This window comes from Poromitra crassiceps (genome assembly GCF_964638095.1).
Source record: "Poromitra crassiceps genome assembly, chromosome: 14".
NCBI classification, from domain to species: domain Eukaryota; kingdom Metazoa; phylum Chordata; class Actinopteri; order Beryciformes; family Melamphaidae; genus Poromitra; species Poromitra crassiceps.
The window spans coordinates 611,902-631,974 of NC_139633.1; the positions used below are offsets into that span (position 1 = coordinate 611,902).

The window sequence follows — 20,073 nt, forward strand, 5'->3', positions numbered from 1 at the left end:
CTCGATATCAGTTTTTGCTGAGGGCTGAACGGCGCCAGCGCGAAAATTTTTGGGCATTTGAAGCCAGAGGAATAACTCATTTTAAATTAACAGTTGTGATGTCATTATTCAGTCTTAACCACCAATATTTGATCCTTTTCTCACTCACTCCTATGTCACTGCACCTGCTCTCCCTGCAGGGCTTGAAATTAACTTTTTTCACCACCTGCCAATATGGCTGCTAGATTTTAAAGTTACCAGCCAATTAGAATTTCCACTAGCCGAAATGTTTTTCTTGAAATAAACCAGAATATGAGTGGGTTAATTTAAGCATAAGTATCAGTAAGTGGCCCGGGATTCTCAAAGCCTGTGTTGAGGGTCACACAAGAACAAAAATGCACTCTTGAAGCTAAATAAATCCAAAACCAACAAGTTAATTATTTAAATTTCTACTTCAATGTAGAACAGTCATTTCTTACACATGAGATTACTTTTAGCCTTTTAGTCATAAATATTATTGAAAGATATTCCATATTCCAGACTGAAATGCTATAACAGAAGAGTATTGGCCAGAATTACATGAACATTTGGACACTTATTCAGTGGGTATCTTGCATGTTGCATTCAGGTGCACTGTCATTTTTTTTTTTTTTTTTGCAATTCCATCGCGGGCCACACAGGGGGCGCCCGCGGGCCACATGCCGTATGTTGCCCATGTATGTCTTAGACGTTCAAACCCAATATCACCCAGATTTAAACTAAAAATCAACGTTGAAAAAACGTTTTGTGCTCGCTGGGGACGCCTATTTTTTCTGCTTACCGCGCGCGTCTCTACACAAATAGACATTAAAATAATATTTTACAGGGGCAGCCACAGCCAATCAAGGCTCGTTTTGATTTGAGACGGAGATGAGCTCACAGCTGCAGTTCTCCTGCCCTCTGAAAACCACATACAGTACATAGGCTACAACGTGGCGTCGTTCCTCCCCTCCCCACACACACACACACCCACACACAAATCAATACTGCCTCGATTATGAAGTGAGCCCAAGCGATCTTCAGTTAAAATCATCATTGTATTGTTTATAGCAAATTTAATAAAAGGTCAACTCTATAGGAAGAGAGTTGGCAGACAGACAGCAGTGCAGCAGCTGCAACGCAGCAGCCACACTGCCTGTGTGGATGCCGCGGGCGTGCCAGCAGCAGCCATGTGGGGCGGCTTTAGCTCAGGAGGTAGAGCGGGTCGGCCAATGACGCAAGGGTTGGCGGCTCGATCCCCGCTCCCTCCCAGCTGCTGTCGTTGTGTCCTTGGGCAAGACACTTAACCCTCCTTGCTCCCGATGGTGTGTAGGCACCCTGCGTGGCAGCCTGCCGCCATCGGTGTATGAATGGGTGAATGTAGACTACCTACTGATTGTAAAGCGCTTTGGATAAAAGCGCTATATAAATGCAGACCATTTACCATTTACCATTTAGCCATCACACCACGCACTAGGTAGGTAGACACAAGATGTGTGTCCCGGCCGTGAGGGTTACAGAGGCAGAGGGTTACAGAGGACAGCTGAAAAACAAATATAAGCAGGTCACACCACACAAGCACTTTGCCAGAAGATATCAGCCTTGTTTATTCCCTAGCCTCGGAATTCAACTACTCATTTGTTTCACTCAATCATAGTCTCTCATAAGGACCCCGTATTTTCACTGTGTGCTGCATTTGCAAAGGCCCTACTTTTACATACATGTAGCAATCACAATAAAACAGTACTTGCCTTAAACACAAGGTTGTTGTCTACTGAACCGGGCTATTCGTGTTCTTAAATATTGTGTCGTTTCCAATTCTGAGCTATTTTTTGTCATACCAGAGGCTGTCTCTGCCTGTCTTTTCCATTGAAAATGACCATTGTTGTTCTTCCGCTTCCCAGGGAAACAGCGCCCTCTCTGCTGTGGCTACAGGTGGAAACCCGTCATTACACATCTGGAAGAACAGAAATCACAGCCTCTGGCATAAATGGCTCCGAATTGGAAACTACGCAATATTTAATAACATGAATAGCCCGACTTGATGGACAACGTTGTGTGTAAGGCAAGTACTGTTTTATTGTGATTGCTACATGAAAAAGTAGGACTTTTGCAAACGCAGCCCACAGTGAAAATACAGGGTCCTTCTGTGAGACTATGACTGAGTGAAACGAATGAGTAGTCAAATTCTGAGGCTACCCATTCCCATGTTTTAATGCTGCAAGGGTCTTGCTATAGTCTGCTTACTGTCTCTCTGGGGTGGATATCCAGGTTATACACATCTTCAAAATCCCACTGAGGCAGCTTCTTAAAGTCCTTTCTGAAGAGGAGAGGCATGGGAGTCTCCTGGAGGGAACCTGCAGCTCCAGGTGGAGTGGTGCTGTTTTTGAAGAGGAGAGGCATGGCAGTCTCCTGGAGGGAACCTACAGCTCCAGGTGGAGTGGTGCTGTCCGTCTTGACCGTCTGACCAGTTTCTCTGAGCTCACTGAAAAGGCAATTTTCAACCAACATGATTTGACATCATGAATCCTGGAGCCAATCACTATGCAGTATTCAGAAGTTAAAGCCCCAACACATTCTCACTCCCAACTCTTCATATACTGCAGATCGGTCAGGAACCCTTCTTGTCATCAAGTCATGAGTTGGGAGTGAGAATGTGTTGAAAGCCTGTGTGGTATGCTGTGATTACCTAGGTTCTAGAGCACCCTGATTGGTTGCTTTGGATTTTTAAATGAGGGGAAGTCATTTTAAGTATTTTAATATAATATAGTACTATACATTTAGAAGTTAGGATAAGATAAAAGTGCCATGAGTATTAATTTATGTTAAGTTGCACTTGATTGTTTTATCTGTATTTGACCAATCCTAGCTACTTAAAAGCAGTGGGCAGCTACAGTGCCTTTATTAAGGGCATTGGCAGAAGTGTCTGATACCTAACATCCCTAACTTACATGTCACTCACCCTCCATGCTGTCTTCGCCTCTATCAAATTGTTTGTCTCCATAAGTTTTATTTATTTTTATTTAGCACACATTAAAACAGTGCAAGGAGGGAACGAAGCACACAGGGCTTGTACGGAGTTCCACCCCTATCAACAATCATAATCGTACAATCATAATCATATAAAAAATAATCATATCAAAAAATTACAAAGTTACAATAGGCTAAGAGAAAATTAGTCTATTGACATCCCCAGGCTAACACAATGACTTGTGCAGATAAATAAGGAGACAAGGTACAAAGCAGAGCGTAGCAGATGGAGGAATAAGGAGACAATATACACACAGATGGGAGAAGGGCACACAAAAGAAGGCAAAAGAAAAACAAAGAACGTGACAATGGCAAGGGCAGAGAGGGAGTTGGATTGATAATTGGATGGTTCATGTATGGATAAGATGCTTTTTAAGATGATTTTTAAAGAGTGAGTGAGAAGCTATGGATCAGAGTTGAAGACTTAATTCACTCCAGAGCATGGGGCCTCTATAAGAAATGTGGTGTTGATGACTTGATGTTCGGGTGAAGGGTAAATAGAGGTTATTATTGTTGTGTCTTGTGTGATATGAATGTATGTCTGAATGAATGTAAAGAAATTTCGAAAAGTGTCGGGAAGATCTTGCTTTCTGTAAGTAAACTTGTGGATGAATAAGCATGTTTGAAGAATATTGAGTTTATGAAAAGGTAATAAAGATTTTTGTTTTTAAGTGGAGTAGATGGAGCATGTCTGTTGGAATGTGAGATGATTCTTAGGAACCTTTTCTGAATAATATACAGTTTGTTGAGATAGGTGGGAAATGTAGCAGCCCAGACAATGTTACAGTAATTTAGGTAGGGAAACAGAAAACTATAATACAGAGTTAGATGGGCTGAAGGATGTATTAAGGGGGTGACTTTTCTTATAATGCCCAGCATCTTCGTAGACCTTTTGCACACAAGGTTAATGTGGTTAGACCAATTGAGTCTGTCATCCACAATAACTCCCAAGAATTTAGTAGAATTGACTTGTAGAATTTCAGATCCAGTGATAAATATTTTCGCAGACTCTTTTGGGTAGGACTTATTTCTGTTGCAAAAGATCACAAAGTTGCATTTGTTTACATTAAGTGTTAATTTGTTGAGTTGAAACCATTTGGAGACAGTAGATAATTCATCATTCACACAGCCAACCAGATGACTGAAGTTATTATGAGTTGCAATAAGGTTGGTGTCATCAGCAAATAATACAGGTAGAAGATGTTCACAAGACATGGTTAAATCATTTATATAAATCAAAAATAATAAACGACCCAGGATTGATCCTTGGGGAACCCTGTGCATGATTCTGGATTTAGAAGAAGAATATTAATTAAGTGACACAAATTGTTCTCTGTTATTTAAATCGTTTTTAAACCAGTTCAGGGCAGTATCCTCCACTCCATACCTGTTAACCCACATTTTATCATTATCACTGCAATTTGGCATTGTCCCCCAGGATCTCAAAACTGCTAAAGTCATTCCTACAGTATCTTCAAAACAGGTGATACCAAGGACTTCAGCAACTATAGACCAATATCCATTCTGCCCTGTATTTCTAAAATTCTGGAGAAATTAGTTTATTTCAAGACTATCCAGCCACCTAGCTACAAACAACATTCTATATGAACACCAATATGGCTTCCGAAAAAAATATTCAACAGAACATGCATTACTTCAGTTAACAAATATAATTTCAACAGCCCTGGACAAAAATAAGTTTGCCCTTGGTGTCTTCTTAGACCTTAGTAAAGCCTTTGATACTGTCAATCACGCTATCTTGATTTCAAAACTTAACAAGACAGCAAGGGCAAACTTATTTTTGTCCAGGGCTGTTGAAATTATATTTGTTAACTGAAGTAATGCATGTTCTGTTGAATATTTTTTTCCGAAGCCATATTGGTGTTCATATAGAATGTTGTTTGTAGCTAGGTGGCTGGATAGTCTTGAATAAACTAATTTCTCCAGAATTTTAGAAATACAGGGCAGAATGGATATTGGTCTATAGTTGCTGAAGTCCTTGGTATCACCTGTTTTGAAGATGAATGACTTTAGCAGTTTTGAGATCCTGGGGGACAATGCCAAATTGCAGTGATAATGATAAAATGTGGGTTAGAGGTTTAATTATATAATCAATAGATTCTTTGATAAGGATGCTCTTGATGCCATCGTGTCCTGGGGCTTAATTCTTTAAATCCATGATGATATTGCAGACTTCTTGAGTACTCAGAGGATCAAAGCCATGGAGTGGAGAAAACTGCCCCTGAATCATGCTACAAGGGTTCACATCAGTATCCACGATACTTGATGCCAGAACAGAGCCAACATTAACAAAAAAATCATTGAAGCCATCAGCTATTTCTCTTGGGTTAGAGAGTATCCCCTCGTTCCCCTGCATTTCAACTGGTGCAACTGGAGGTGATTTACTGTGGTTAAGTATATGATTTATGAGGTTCCATGTGGACTTGATCGTCGTTTGAAGCCTGCATAAACCTATCTTTTTATAAGACCCCACCATCCCCTTTGCAATGTGTGTACAAATTGACCACTGATTACAATCTTTCGACAACAACTTACTTGATCCTTTGTGATATATATTCCCATGACAGCATGTAAAGCATGATGCAGACCCAGACTGCCAACAGGACAAGGAAAATTGTCCTGAAATGTTGAAACGCCATACCTCCAGAATTTTGTCCGTGGACCTGAACGCACTGAGATCTGTTGGAGAAATGAGTCTAAGTCCAGGTTGGCTGAGACTGTTTCACCAGCCACCGTCAGCATGTGTGTGTGTGTGTGTGTGTTGTTGGCCGCAAGCGTGTGTTGGGTGTGTTCGTGTCACGAATAAAGACGGGCTTGTCCGTCCAGTTCTTCTTCTTCTACTAAACACTTTGTTGAACAGGGGTTTTTGCATAATTAGTTTTTCTTTGACTGGGATGAACATGCTCGTCTGCATAGATACAGGGTGAAGGGCCGAGATAACCGCTGGTTTAGTGCACAGTTATCTAGACCAGGGGTGGCAAAACCTTTTTGGTTGTGGGCCGCATACAGAAAAATATAAGGAGTCGCGGGCCAAACAATATTAAGTGCGGCGGTTTTTAATTTCTTTTATTTCTACCTAAATAAATGACAGTTTATTGATGTGCTCACCTATTACAATGGGTATTTATGTATGTTTTCAAATATTTTCCTGTGCCTGCCAACAGGTTAAGACAGAGATAATTTCACCACCACCAACATTTAGTATTAAAAATGTAAAAAAAAAGAAAAAAAGACCAGGTCAGGGTATTCAAGGAACCCATTTTCAATGGTTTTACATGGAAAAAACAAAATGGGGAAAACATGTTTTTCAGTTTCTTTTCTCCTGGTTTTCCGTTTCCGGTTTTCCGTTTCACCGGCAAAAGAAAAGCATTTTTTTCCCCTTTCTAAATTTATGGCGGGCCACTTAAAAATTTGCCCAGCCCTGATCTAGACTCTTATACAAGAGAAACAAGGCCTGGGCTAAGGCTAAAGTCAGGGTCTGAGGCTGACTGGCTCCATTTTAGGCAGCAAAAAAGTTATTGTACACCGCAAATCAAAACCTCTAAATCTGAGTATAGATAAATCGACAGACAAACAGACAGACAGATAGATAGATAATGTTTTATTTATGTCGTGCACCACGGGGTGCCCAGCCTGTATGGGCTTACAAGACACAGACACAAGCAAGTGAGAAAAAGTGTATCCATACATGTACAAAACAATCATATAATCAAATCAACAACTTCTCCATGCAGTTTCCAGGCTCTCCCAATAAAACTGACCAAACTGAAGACTTCCTCTCTGAATAGCCATTACAAGTTACCGTCATCTCCTGACCAGAATAATTCAGGTTTCTTATTTTGCATTAACTGAAATAAAGGCAGTCTTGGTTCCTCGTATAACCAACAATGAAACAAAAATTGAAATTAATCTTCCACAACACCCAGTTCACATACAGTACACAAAGGGCCCTATCTTCGTACGGCGCTATCGTTTGCGCTGCCGTTTGCGCGCCTCTTATTGCTATCTTCCCTGTGTCTTAAGCTATCGTGTGCCTCCACCGTCCAGTTTTGCGCTGGGGTTTAAAGGCAGACACAGGTGTAGGCGTGGCCCAGGAGTCTCCGTGGGCCTCTAGCCTATCATCCGTCTCACGCAAGTGTCATTTAGCGCTCGGGAAGATACTGTCGGTATGTTCCGAGTGCAAAGAGAGGTTTGGACGTTGCCCGTTCCAAAATAGGCATTCCAGCGCAATGTGTTAGAAAAAGGGGCCTTGGGTGCTCTCAATTTTAACACCAGCAAATAGCTGGTCTTAGCGCAAACAACCCCACTACGCCAGGTGTACGCCTGAGCGCACACAGTATTCTCTGTGCAGTGCAGGAAATCCTTGCTTGGATACATACGCACGGCATGGATGTCTCTCGCTCTCTCCAACACTTTGCGCACGCAGATACTCTCTCTCCAACACTTTGCGCACGTAGATACTCTCTCTCCAACACTTTGCGCACGTAGATACTCTCTCTCCAACACTTTGCGCATGTAGATACTCTCTCTCCAACACTTTGCGCACGTAGATACTCTCTCTCCAACACTTTGCGCACGTACTCTCTCTCCAACACTTTGCGCATGTAGATACTCTCTCTCCAACACTTTGCGCACGTAGATACTCTCTCTCCAACACTTTGCGCATGTAGATATACTCTCTCTCCAACACTTTGCGCACGTAGATACTCTCTCTCCAATACTTTGCGCATGTAGATACTCTCTCTCCAACACTTTGCGCACGTAGATACTCTCTCTCCAACACTTTGCGCACGTAGATACTCTCTCTCCAACACTTTGCGCACGTAGATACTCTCTCTCCAACACTTTGCGCATGTAGATACTCTCTCTCCAACACTTTGCGCACGTAGATACTCTCTCTCCAACACTTTGCGCACGCAGATACTCTCTCTCCAACACTTTGCGCACGTAGATACTCTCTCTCCAACACTTTGCGCACGCAGAGGGCTCTATCGTTGCATCGGCCTATAAACTGCGCCCAGCGCCCGGCGCAGCGCAGATTAGTGGGCGTGGACCAGCCCACTCGATATTTTGGTGTCGGAGCTACAGGCGGCCTTGAGCATTATAACCATGCCTTTTAAGCGTAAAATTATGCACAATCTGGTCATTGGAGAAGTGCAGTAAACAAATCACAAGCTTCCCTTTTAAGCTCCAATTGCACGGAGCGATCCAGTCCGGTCAGAAAAGCCAAGCGCTCTGAGCTCCCCGCCTCCCTTTCATCCCCGTCTGTCTGTCTCCATATATAGGCTATTATTCCATATTATTATGCTTCTCAAACCAATCTAACTGCAGTTTAAATACTGCAAGCATGTAAATACGCTACACTATAGCAAGATCAAAGTGAAAAGAATGTTCTAAACGCATTGGCTAGAAAAATATAGCCTATCCCTATGTCATGATGAGATTAGATTGGTGAAAGTTTGTCCAGAATGATATTGTTTTCTCTCCCCTGCTGCAGGTAGGATGATGCACATAAATATAGCCTACATTATGTAAAGTCATTGCATAAATGTGTTTTTATTGTAAAAGTGGATGTGAAGTAAGCCAAGTCTTGTTTGGAACGGACATCACAGTACAGCCGTGTTGCGGCTCTCTCATCTAAATCACGTTATATCTGCGTGGGATATATATACCACCTAGATTACATATATGTTTCACATAGGGTTGTGTTTGGATGTCTATGGGTTTTTTTGGCCAATATTGAAATGTTCGAGAAATGCATGTTGCGTGAACAGAAACATTATTTCTATCTACCACTTTAGGCAATTTAGGCTGATTTGGTTGATATTTCTTCTTGAAATGTATTACCCTCAATGCATGCTGGGAGATTTGAGGGAGTGAGAGAGAGAGAGAGAGGGGGAGAGAACAGCCTCTGAATGACAGGGGCTCAAAACTACGATATAACCACTTTTTTGCATTGGTCTTTGTGCCTGTCTGACGCATGAGAGAGAGGGAGTGAGAGAGAGAGAGGGGGAGAGAGTGTGAGATGGCAGAGGAGAGCTCCGCGCAATTACAATATAACCGGCGCACTGAATAAGGCCTGGTTTTGAAAAGCGCTAAGCGCTAAATTAACGCCAGGGGGGAAGATACCGTTAGGCCGGTATTTAAGGCCGCAACGCCCATTCTGGCCTATTCTGGCACTGCGCCACGCCTCTTCGGCGTTAAGCGCATTTCGGGGCCTAAAACCATGTTGCTATCTTCCAGAGGCAGGCGCAAGGCGCGTTTTTTTTTGCGTTTAACGTCAGTTTTTGCGCCTAAGGCCACTGCGAAGATAGGGCCCAGAGACTCTTCCCTCCTCAGAATGCCACATTGATTTTCAACTATAGCCTACATTGCAGAAAAAACACATCTTGATTTAAAAATGAGAATTAGTTTCTCTGGTTTTATTAGGCTACATAATTCCCGACCATACAGGTCTGTGGTGTAACATTAGATTACTTTAGGTAGGAGAGGGTAGGAGAAAATAAAAAGCAAATGTTGATCTTTTCCAACCATTATACGTTTAATAGCACCGCAATAGCCCTCTCCACTTCCCTCGTCGGGGGGAGAAAGAGAGAAAGAGACACGGGGCATACTGCCTCACCTCGTAATAGCCAGTAACCTATAGGCCTAGCTACTGCAAATGTTAACTGTTGAAAATTTGATGGTTTTGTTACGAGTAGCCTACAGCTGAAGTAGCCTGGGTAAACCCATCCCCCACGTGACCTGCTCTCAGACCTGTTCTCAGTCACTATGGTCTGGAGAATGAGCCATTCAAACCGGTTTCTGCCGTCGGGGAGGGGCGGGTGTACCTCCTTTGATAGACCACTCCATCAGCCAACCAGCTTAGCACACAGAGCACATGCGCAGTGCAACAGATGGCGTCATCACCCTGCGATCTTTGTTGTTAGCACGGGAGCTAACACTTTTCATTTCAGTACTGCTAGCACGCAATGGCTACAACCATGCAGCCCCTCCGCCCGAAATGTAAACAGACTCAGAGCTGGCCTACGGATCGATGTGTGATTTCCAGGTAAGAATATGTTATTCACAGGTATATGCCACACTATATATTATCTCAGAAACTAGCGTAATTGTGTTTGGTAAGAAAGACATTCGATAAATGACTGACTTTTCCTCATCGGCTGTAGTGGGTTAGCGAGGTAACGTTAGCTAGATTACGGGAGCATTTAACGATCTAATGAATTCTAGAAAAACATGTCAGAAGCTAGCTAACGTTAGCCACGTGTAACATACAGTAACTACTATGTTTTATATTATTAGAGCTTCCAAGAAGAGAGAACATCGCCTCTGCCAATGACTCCTGTGACGGTGGTCAGGGAATGAAAGAGGAACAGGACAACTGTCTACACGGACCCAAACCTCGATCCCTGCTGCAGATGGCCGCAGATCTGGAGAGATATTTGTGGCTGTGAAGAACAGTCATCATCTATACAGTGATATGATCTAGTTATCAGGGACACGCTGTCTTATCTGCATAAATCATATTGAATAGTACCAGACAAAACCTTCAAAACAAATCAAGCTCATGCAGGGTGTCGGGCAGGCTGCCTCCGGGGCTCGACTCTGCTGCAGCCCGAGGTCGGGTGCAGGGTGTCGGGCAGGCAGCAGTGCATCGCGCACCCCTCTGGAGCTCACAGAGCTCCAGGCTGCCTCCGGGGCTCGACTCTGCTGCAGCCCGGAAATGATCGTGGACTTAATGTTAATCAAAAACGGCCACACTCATAACGGTAAGGTGTGTTTGACCTAGCTAGAAATAACGTTAATGCACTCGCATTTCAGCGTGGTTACAGATGTAGCTGACGCTAGCTACCTACAGTAGGTTTTGGAGGCTATAGCGTTAACGTGAATGTCATGACATAGTGAGCGTAGTGTTATACTGTATATTATACATAATCCAGATCATATTCCAGATGCAACCTAGCTAGATGTTAAGCTCCACACTGCTGTATGAGTACAATCAAATCTATCAAGCCTTGATAAAAAGGTGATCAGCCTGGCTCACAAAGTCCTGTATGACCCTTCTCACATTTTATTTTCGGAATATGAGCTGCTACCATCCGGGAGAAGATTCAGAGCAAGCAAACACAGGAGCAATCGCTATAAGCTCTCCTTTCTCCCCACCTCAATTGCACTGCTGAACAAACAGCCTGCTCTTCCCCCGGGGGTAGCACTCTAGTTAGGTTAGGTAGGTAGTCCGGTAGAAGCGGTATTTATAGTCTGGTTTGTTTGGTTATGTTCTTTTACCGCTTTTTCCTTGGTCTTATTCTCTAACCTCTTAACCCCATTTTTATTGGTTTATTCTTTTATTCTTTTATTCTCTTATTCTTTTATCAAATCCGCTGCCGATTTTGATTTGTTTTAATTTTAATTGATTTGATTTGATTTTTATATTGATTTCTATTTGTATGATTTTTATGGTATTATGGTTTTATTGCTTATTTTATTCTTCCCTTATTAACTGGTTTGATGATTTAAACACACTATGCAATAGGGCATGTGCAATCTTCGAAATAGTGCAATCTTGTGTCTAGCTGGCACTCTTTCTGTGGTGAAGTGCAATGCTGTGACTGTGACCGTGTTTGTTTTGTTACTGTGTCTGTAACACCGATGTTGGCACTAGCACTTTTTGCCCAAGACAAATTTCCCTCCAGGGACAATAAAGTTTATCTCATCTCATCTCATCATATCATATTCCAACGTGAATTCAGCTGAGGGGTTCGCTCCAGAACGAGACTGTTGCATTCAATATTTGTACACGTTACTGTGCAGTAGTTAGTGCAGGCTAGTTAATTGTGGGAAGTAAGGTTTTTGAATTCTAAAAGGCACATGTTGTTTCTGACTTGGATTCATTAATCAAAATTTTCAAAATCTTTACTACTGTACTGTCCATTAATAATGACATCAGGTGACAAGCTGAAATGTCAATTCATATAGCAAATCTAGGTAAATTTCAGACTTTAACGTAGTGTCTTGTCTGAAGTGAATACAAGTGACCTATATTTTTCAATCCTGTCTTTGAATAAAAGTTGTACATTGTGTTATACTTGAAAATGTCTTTGCTCCCTTTGTGTTCACAATTACAACAAATCTGTATGGTTTATCTGTTGGCATTAAACCGTGGTATTTCCTTGGGTGATATTCCATATTTGTCATTAAACCTAGCTGTTCACATCTGCATTTTCTACAAATTGGGCTAAATTTGCAATGATGAATCAAAGCCACGTGAGATATTAAGTAGCCTACTTTTATTAAAAAACAAAATAAAATGCAAAGAGAGGTTTCCTTCTCTAACTATTGGTGCGTTCACAAAATATTTACACAATGAGATTTTTTTATAAATAATCATCAATAACGTGGATAATGATGACATCTGCAGCTGCTGGACGAGAGACAGAAGAAACTACGAAACCGAAGATTGGAGCAGAGGACATGACTACAGAGAAACTTAACCGACCAGCACTCTGCTTCAATCAATGAATGCTTATAAATAAACCATACACATGAGAATTACCGTTAACGTTACAGCATTTAATAACATAAATATGGTGATATCTGGTGGTCTGAAATTACTCTCTCTATCTACAGTAGGGTAACTGGCTCCTATTGTGTCTTATTATTGTAACGTTTGAATCAGCGTTTCATAGCTATAATAGCCTAATGTTACTGTAGCCTGGATGACGTTAGCTAATGCTACCCAGCCTTCCAGCGTTTATCTTCCATAATGCATTAAATCATAATCACAATGCTATGAAGACATTAGCTGATCACCACAGAGCTGCACAGACAAGTTTATCAGATAATTTCGCCGTAAAATGTGTCCAGGTGATCAGCTCTGAAGCCCCGGCTTGTATGGTCCGCTAAAATCCGATTTCGATATAGGTGTTATTTTGATCAACAGACCTAGCATCACATTATTCAGTTTAAGGATCCTTATGTGGAAACATTTTGAGAACCACTGTTTTGAAGTACTATTACTATAGCTGTTTTCATTCTCACATGACAATACAACAGAATAGAGTATCAAACAAAAACATTTTTATTCGGTTCCACCATGATTCCCACATTAACATTAACAGCTGTTTTCACTTGAATGTCCTCAAGTAGTTGCATAGCCATATAGCTAGCCATATAGCTAGTAGCTAGCTCGGGAGCTATGCTTTAGAGAGGCCAAATGCTAACGGCTAGGTAGTGCTAAGCCGCTGCAGCTGTTACACGTCATTGACAAAGACGCACTCTCTGATTGGCCGATCACGGCAGGACTGATGTTGGCAGTCACGCCGTCACTCATTGGCTGCGGGTCTGCGCGAGTCTTTCAATCGCCGCGGAAATCGATTTGAATGGCCCGTTCTCTAGACGATAGTGACTGGGAACTGAGAGAGCAGGTCACGTGGGGGCTGGGTTTACCTAGGCTACAGCTGAAGTCCCTCTCGCCATCAAGCAGACAGTGACAGAAGCATGTGTCTTTATGTGCGCCAAGGGGAAAATGATGGACTACATTGGTGGGATTCGATGTATATATATTAATAGAAACTAATAGAAAATAGCTGATTAATAAAATGTGTGCTGGTGGAACGAAATTCAACTTCAAATAGAGCAGCATCACTCACGTAATTACGCATGCAGTATAGCCCCGCAGCGGAGATGCAGGAGAAGAGAGCCCGAAAAGGGATAAGCATACGTCCATACATACGTTTGGGCAGCAGCCCTTTTTCAGTGTGTGAAATGGCAATAATACACAGGTGATTCACAGGTGGGCATGAGCACGTTATTTGATTTCTATGCATGACAGCCTCACATCTCTCTCTCTCTCCCTCTCCCCATCAAGGCTATCTTTTCTCTCTACCTCTTTCTCTCTCTCAATCTAGTCCCTCTCACTCAGCGAGGAGGAAGCTGCTGACATGACGCTGTGGTTTTATGGGCATGACCACACCTCCACAATGCTTTTGGGCATAAACACGCCTATACGGAGATGTGCGCCGAGATGACGTGAAGCGCAGCGGGCCGACACGGCCACAATTAGGGCTTTGTGCGGCGTTATTCCAGCGCAAAATGGGCGCTAATGCAAAATTACTGCCGTTGGGAAGATAGGGCCCAAAGTCTCTCCTCCTCAGCAATAGAATTGAACCTGCCCACCTCAATTGCCAGAGGGAGGTATCAGTTCTCAACTGGGCACATAGTCTTCTGGATCGATCCAGGGGTAATGTAACGTAAGGTTCTGGACTATTTTTAATTTGGATATTATGTTGAGTTTTCCAACATGTAGCAAAACATTTACTTAAACAGAAACAGTGGTGCGTTGAATCATGACGTTCAACATGGAAACCGCAGCAAAACGGTGCACACCGTTTTCAGATCGAACACACCCCAAGTCTCTCTCCTTCGACATGTTGTTCTTCTTTAAAAGAGCAGATGTCGTTAATAAGCGGTGAAGGGCTGCTCAGTCTTTACAGTGTGGCTGTTAGAAGTTAAAATACTTTAAAATGTTCAGTGCAATGCGTGGAGTTGCACTGCTTATCAATGTCAGTTGGGCCAGGCAAACAATCAATTGATACCATGTGATGTGAACGGTGGCTGGCGGGTCTTTAACCCGGTCGCACATGCAGCCCTGCTCCTACACATGCGCACCAACCATGTTTTGCCCAAGCATTATATTACTCTATGTACATTACCATATAGTATCTCTTTTCTTTTATTAACGTACTTGTTTTCCTTGGTACTGTTCTGCCAGTTGCCGCTGTGGCACCTGAATATCCCCAAGTGGAGAAAAAATTTGCCATTTTATCATTACCCTCTTTGATAAAGCCTGATGATTTTAGCATTGTGCAGTTTTTTCCATGCCTTCATTTCCATGATGTAGTCATGTTTGGTGTAGAATCTTACTCTGGTTTTAACTTGTCTTTCCACATAGTATTTGGAGTATTTCTGCCAGTCCTCTGACATGAATCCATATCCATCAACCTGAGAGAGAGAGAGAGAGACAGAGAGACCAAGATTAGATCGGACAAAATTGACTTACTAAATTATAACGATCTAGTCTTTGACATTCAGTATATGAATACATTTCATACATACAGTGTGTGCATGAGTGTGTGTGTGTGTGTGTGTGTGCGTGCGTGTGTCTGTGTGTGTGTGCGTGCGTCTGTGTGTGTGTGCGCGCGTGTGTGTACCTCATCGTCTGGGATGTGTCTGTATCCGAAGTGTTGAAAAAGGTACAGCGACGCAGTGATGGAGTGGGCTGTGTGAACGTATACGGATGTTTTGTTCCCTACATCCTCCTCATAGCCCTTTATGGCCGCACCGTTCATCCTGCAGGAGAGAGTCAGAGCATCAAAATCAATCAATTTTATATTTATATAGTGCCAAATCATAACATCTCAAGGTGTTTTACAAATAGAGCAGGTAGAAGACCAGGCTCTTTATTTTAGACCCAACAGTTGAGACAATTCTCACACAGATTTTACTGCAAGGTCATGTGGCAATTGAAACAAGTTTGGCAACGGCAGCAAGGAAAGACCCGTTTAAATGAAGAAGAAACCTTGAGCAGACCTGGCTCTTGGTGGGCGTTCATCTGACATGAGCGATTGCGGAGAGAGAGAGAGAGAGAGAGAGAGAGAGAGAGAGAAAGAGAGACTTTGAGATGTCAACACCACCACGTGCACGCGCATTTTTCCTTGGCCCAAAACACGCATTTTTCCTTGGCCCAAAACACTCACAGAGCTGCATTACATGCCAAATACACCCATATGTTCTGGTACTGTGAATAGGTCCAATTATATCCTCTTTGTTTGTGGTGACCAATTACAGTACATACCAACCTACTACCAACGAACGGAGTGTGCAGCCAGTCAAACTGGATGCCTTTTCATCAAACTTGCTGAGCAGGTTTGAAACACTGAGCTATAATTAACTCATTCTCCGCCATAATAAGCGCTATTTAAAAAAATAGCCTGTCACTCAAACGTGAAGGATTTTGTTTTCACCACGCACCACGCAACCTGCCCACAACACGTCCACAAGTCACTTGTCCTCAGGAATTAGTAATCCAGTTCCAAAACTCTTGACGCTGTGTAAATTTCAGCCGGTAGATTGCTCCTGACATACAGTAGGCTACACAGACAACCAGTCGCCCCCCCCCCCCCCCCAGCCGTGCAGAAACCAAATCATTATGGGGTTCATTGTTGAGTATAACATTGGCCAGTTTCCGCCATCAAAGACATCAAAGACCTACTGCAACGTGCTCCTGGCCGGCCTACCTGCCACCGACATCCGACCGCTTCAGCTCATTCAGAACGCTGCAGCCCGTCTGGTATTCAACCAACCCAAATTCTCTCACGTCACTCCCCTCTTCCAGGAGCTCCACTGGCTTCCCATCTCGGCCCGCATCAAATTCAAGACACTGGTACTGGCCTACAGGGCAGTACACCAGTCAGCTCCCCTGTACCTGCAATCCATGGTCAGGTTCCAAACCTCTCAGCGCTCCCTTCGCTCCTCCACCAGTGCAGGTCGCCTCGCCCCTCCTTCGCTACGGGGGCTCAAAAGTCGCTCATCCCGATCTCGACTCTTCTCGTCCCTGGCACCTCAATGGTGGAACGAGCTTCCACCTTCGGTCAGGACAGCTGAATCACTGCCGATCTTTCGGAAAAGACTCAAGACACACCTTTTCAGGCTCCATCTGGGCCCTTCTTGATCTAACTTCGTTCTCTCTCTAACCTAAACTTGTACCACTAACCTAAACTTGTACCACTGTTCCTTCAGAAGTTGTGGTTGTCATAGACTGTGCTCCATAGTTGATTGCTCTATTGCTGACAAAAAATGTGTTATTGTAAGTCGCTTTGGATAAAAGCGTCTGCCAAATGACGTAATGTAATGTAATGTAACATCAGGAACCGTGAAGATGACTTTATTTACAAAAATGCCTTTTCCTTTCTGGTCACAGAGTGGTGTTTTTGGTGAAAACGACCTACATTCAGGTGTCGATAACTAAAGAAGGGATGCAGTTAGAATCTAACTTTTTTCCCCTATGAAAGTCGAGGCTCTCTTCTCTCTTTTGGGAGATGCAGTCTTTACGTAGTCATAGAAGAAAATATTCTGTGGGTCTTGGAAAATGAATGAAAATGATCAAAAACCCTGGCGGTGCGGTGGCTAGTGACATTTCTGAAAAACTGTGGCGGCTAATGAGTTAAATATGGAGTGAGGATGGGGGAGAGCCCAGTAGGGTCGAAATCCTGCCAGATCAGTGATGCAGATTGTGCGCACTGCACAGTAGCTCCGTTGAGTTAGAACCTCTGTGAGGTCCCCGCCCCTCTGAACTTTCTTATGTAGAGCTGCTGTTTCTAGATTTGCGCACAGAGCGTTGTGTATTTATATACAGTCTAGCTCTATAAATATGGCACTTTAAGTTCTAATACTTTTTTGTCTCGCTAAAAGTAACCAGGAAGATTCCCACTATGAGGTCAGTTTATCAAAATGACGCGTGTACAGAAATCAGATTTTGGTTGTCGGAGATTGAGTTCCTATCAGACAGACAAGCCAGACCTTGGCAGGTGATTGGATGACAGATCGCCATGCCTCTGACGTCACCTTTGCGACCGGAGGAAGGTGCCTGTGCCTGATCTCCGTGGTATTCATTGATTGAGTCCTCACCGTCCTCATCGTCGTAAAGTCGCCTTCGAAGCATGACGTGCGATTATAACAAACTAGTTGTGTGGCTTAGCCTTCCCAAATGCTGAGGGTCGTTTTTTGAATTTAATACATAGAATTGGGAACGTTACATTCAATTTCATTCAGACTGCCTGTCACTTCCGCGGCAGCAGCCATGTTGACGAGTGAAAAGAACTACAAAGACCATGTACCCACTACTTGCCCAGACGAGCCTAAGCCCGCCTAAGGCTGCCGCTGATTTGTCGAGCCGGCATGGTTCGGCCAATCATCCTAACTGCCTGTGCATGACGAGATGGATTACGTCGAGAGAATTCTCTTTTGATGTCGCGAGGTTATCCATCTTGCAAGCAAGGTTAGCCTTATTGTAGTCTTGGGAAGACTTTGGGGTGGAGAAAGGACTCACATGGACAGGTGGGAGGGGGGAGGAGATGTCTGGTGGTGCAGGTGTTTCCCCTTTCCCTAATTAGGCCGATCAGACACACCTGGGGAAAAAGGCGGCTGTAGGAGTCAGTGGGGAAGAATTGGACGCACGAGCAGACAGCAGGGAGCCACTGTGGAGAAGCAGCAGCCGACGGAGAGCCTGGGCGGCGGGACGCGGACAGGAGGAACTGACCAGAGAACCTCCTCACCTACTGTACAACGCTCTCTAATGTCCATCTAAAGAAAAGTCGGACACCTGTCGCCGTGACTGGCATGAGTGAGTTTGCTCCTATTGTAATGACAAGCCACTGATTCGCTGCACTGTTTGTGTTTGCCAGCTGGACGCCGTCGCCTCCACCCATACGGAACCCGGACGCCTCACGGGAGAGCTTGGACCCGGACCTGAGACCAGACGGAGCCATAAAGACTTTACATACAACGCTCGCTATTTCCTACATGAAGGAAAGTCAAATGGCCATCTGCCGGTATGAATGTGTATCTCCTGTAAAGAAGCACTGTTATTGATTCCCATTTTTGCTGTGTTCCGCCAGCTGCCAGACCCGGGCGCCGCCTCCTCCACTCCTACTGGACCCGCGGACTCCCTGGTTCCTCCGCGACAGCGTACGCGCTCCCGCATGCACGTGCGGCCGCAGTCAATGGGACACCGTGTGTTTCTATCAGCCTGCTCCTGAGCAACAACAGCCCGGGGCTGGTAAGAAGTGCAGGACTTCCGTCTGCCTAACTCAGCCCCCCTATCAGGCCTCAAGAAGAGACCTTATAGGCTATACGAGACTCCTAGGGTTTATTCCAATTTGGCCCAGTATAGCGCAGGCCAAATTGGAACTCTTATTTTTCATTCGATTCATGTTTTGTCCTGTCTCCTGTTTTCTGGCCATTAGAATTTTGGTAACCCTAGATGCCCGTGGGTTCCCCAAATTCCAACTTGCCCGATGAGCTATCTCTGGCCAATTAGGTGTGCTGCGTTTGAACCAATGGTGTGCAATTGTTTAGCTGGCTTTAACTGCCAACTGCTTACAAAAGAAAATAATACGTGCCGTATCCTGGTCGGATTTCAACGCACCCACATGTTCCCTCTTCCATAGCTATAATCTTTTGAGGCTTGCTGAGTTTAATATTCACCAAAACGCAATCATAATGTACCAAGTTGTCCATAACTTAAATCCAAGACTCTCCAAGGTCATCCCAGTCAACCGCCCCGCTCATTCCTTTAACACCAGAAATACACATCTTATTTATGGTAAGAAAAGACGACTGAAATGCACCAGTTTAAGTATAACCAATAGAGGGCCGCGGATCTGGAATGGGCTTGATGAGAGCTTGAAAACAGCTCCATCCATCTCTGTTTTCAAGAAAAAAATGAAAGAACAACTGCTTAACCTGTATGTATAGTAATATAGTATATTATAATACATAGTATATATAATATATAATGTATATGATATATAGTATGGTATATGGTATTGATATGTATTATAAGTATACTTATACTTATCCATTGATCTGGGATTGTTTTGTTTGTTTTGTTTGTTACCTGTCCTGATGTGTAATTGTTGTTTTGTTATACTGTACGCAGTATCTTGTATTTAAGTTGTGCTTTAAGTCATTGCTCAGGCTCCTGCCATAAGCTTTAAGTAGCTTCTTTGGAGACCTGGCACTCCACACATTTGTATCTTGATGTTTATCTACATGTCAATTGTTTGTGTGTGTGGGGGGCGAAATAAATCTGAATCTGAATCTGAATCTGAATCTGAATCTGAACTGTGTGCTGTGCTCTAAACCTTTAGATGGTCTTAAACTCGGGTGCTGTGATTTGAACCTTTTGTATGGTGTTACATTCGTGTGCTGTGCTTTAAACCTTTCTATGGTCTTAACTTATGTGGC

General features: G+C 43.4%; 1 protein-coding gene across 1 annotated transcript in view; it reads right to left on the reverse strand.

Annotated features, from left to right (window-relative positions):
* LOC310789531 (uncharacterized protein) overlaps positions 1 to 15,562 on the reverse strand; it is a gene marked incomplete at both ends in the record, with an annotated part of 80,031 nt that extends 64,469 nt beyond the window's left edge. The window contains 5 exons of the mRNA XM_083651167.1: positions 2,245 to 2,482; positions 14,643 to 14,701; positions 14,971 to 15,048; positions 15,258 to 15,396; positions 15,552 to 15,562. Of these exons, the coding sequence (XP_083507293.1) occupies positions 2,245 to 2,482; positions 14,643 to 14,701; positions 14,971 to 15,048; positions 15,258 to 15,396; positions 15,552 to 15,562 (525 nt within the window). The remainder of the gene's footprint in view (positions 1 to 2,244; positions 2,483 to 14,642; positions 14,702 to 14,970; positions 15,049 to 15,257; positions 15,397 to 15,551) is intronic.
* Positions 15,563 to 20,073: the final 4,511 nt, after the last annotated feature.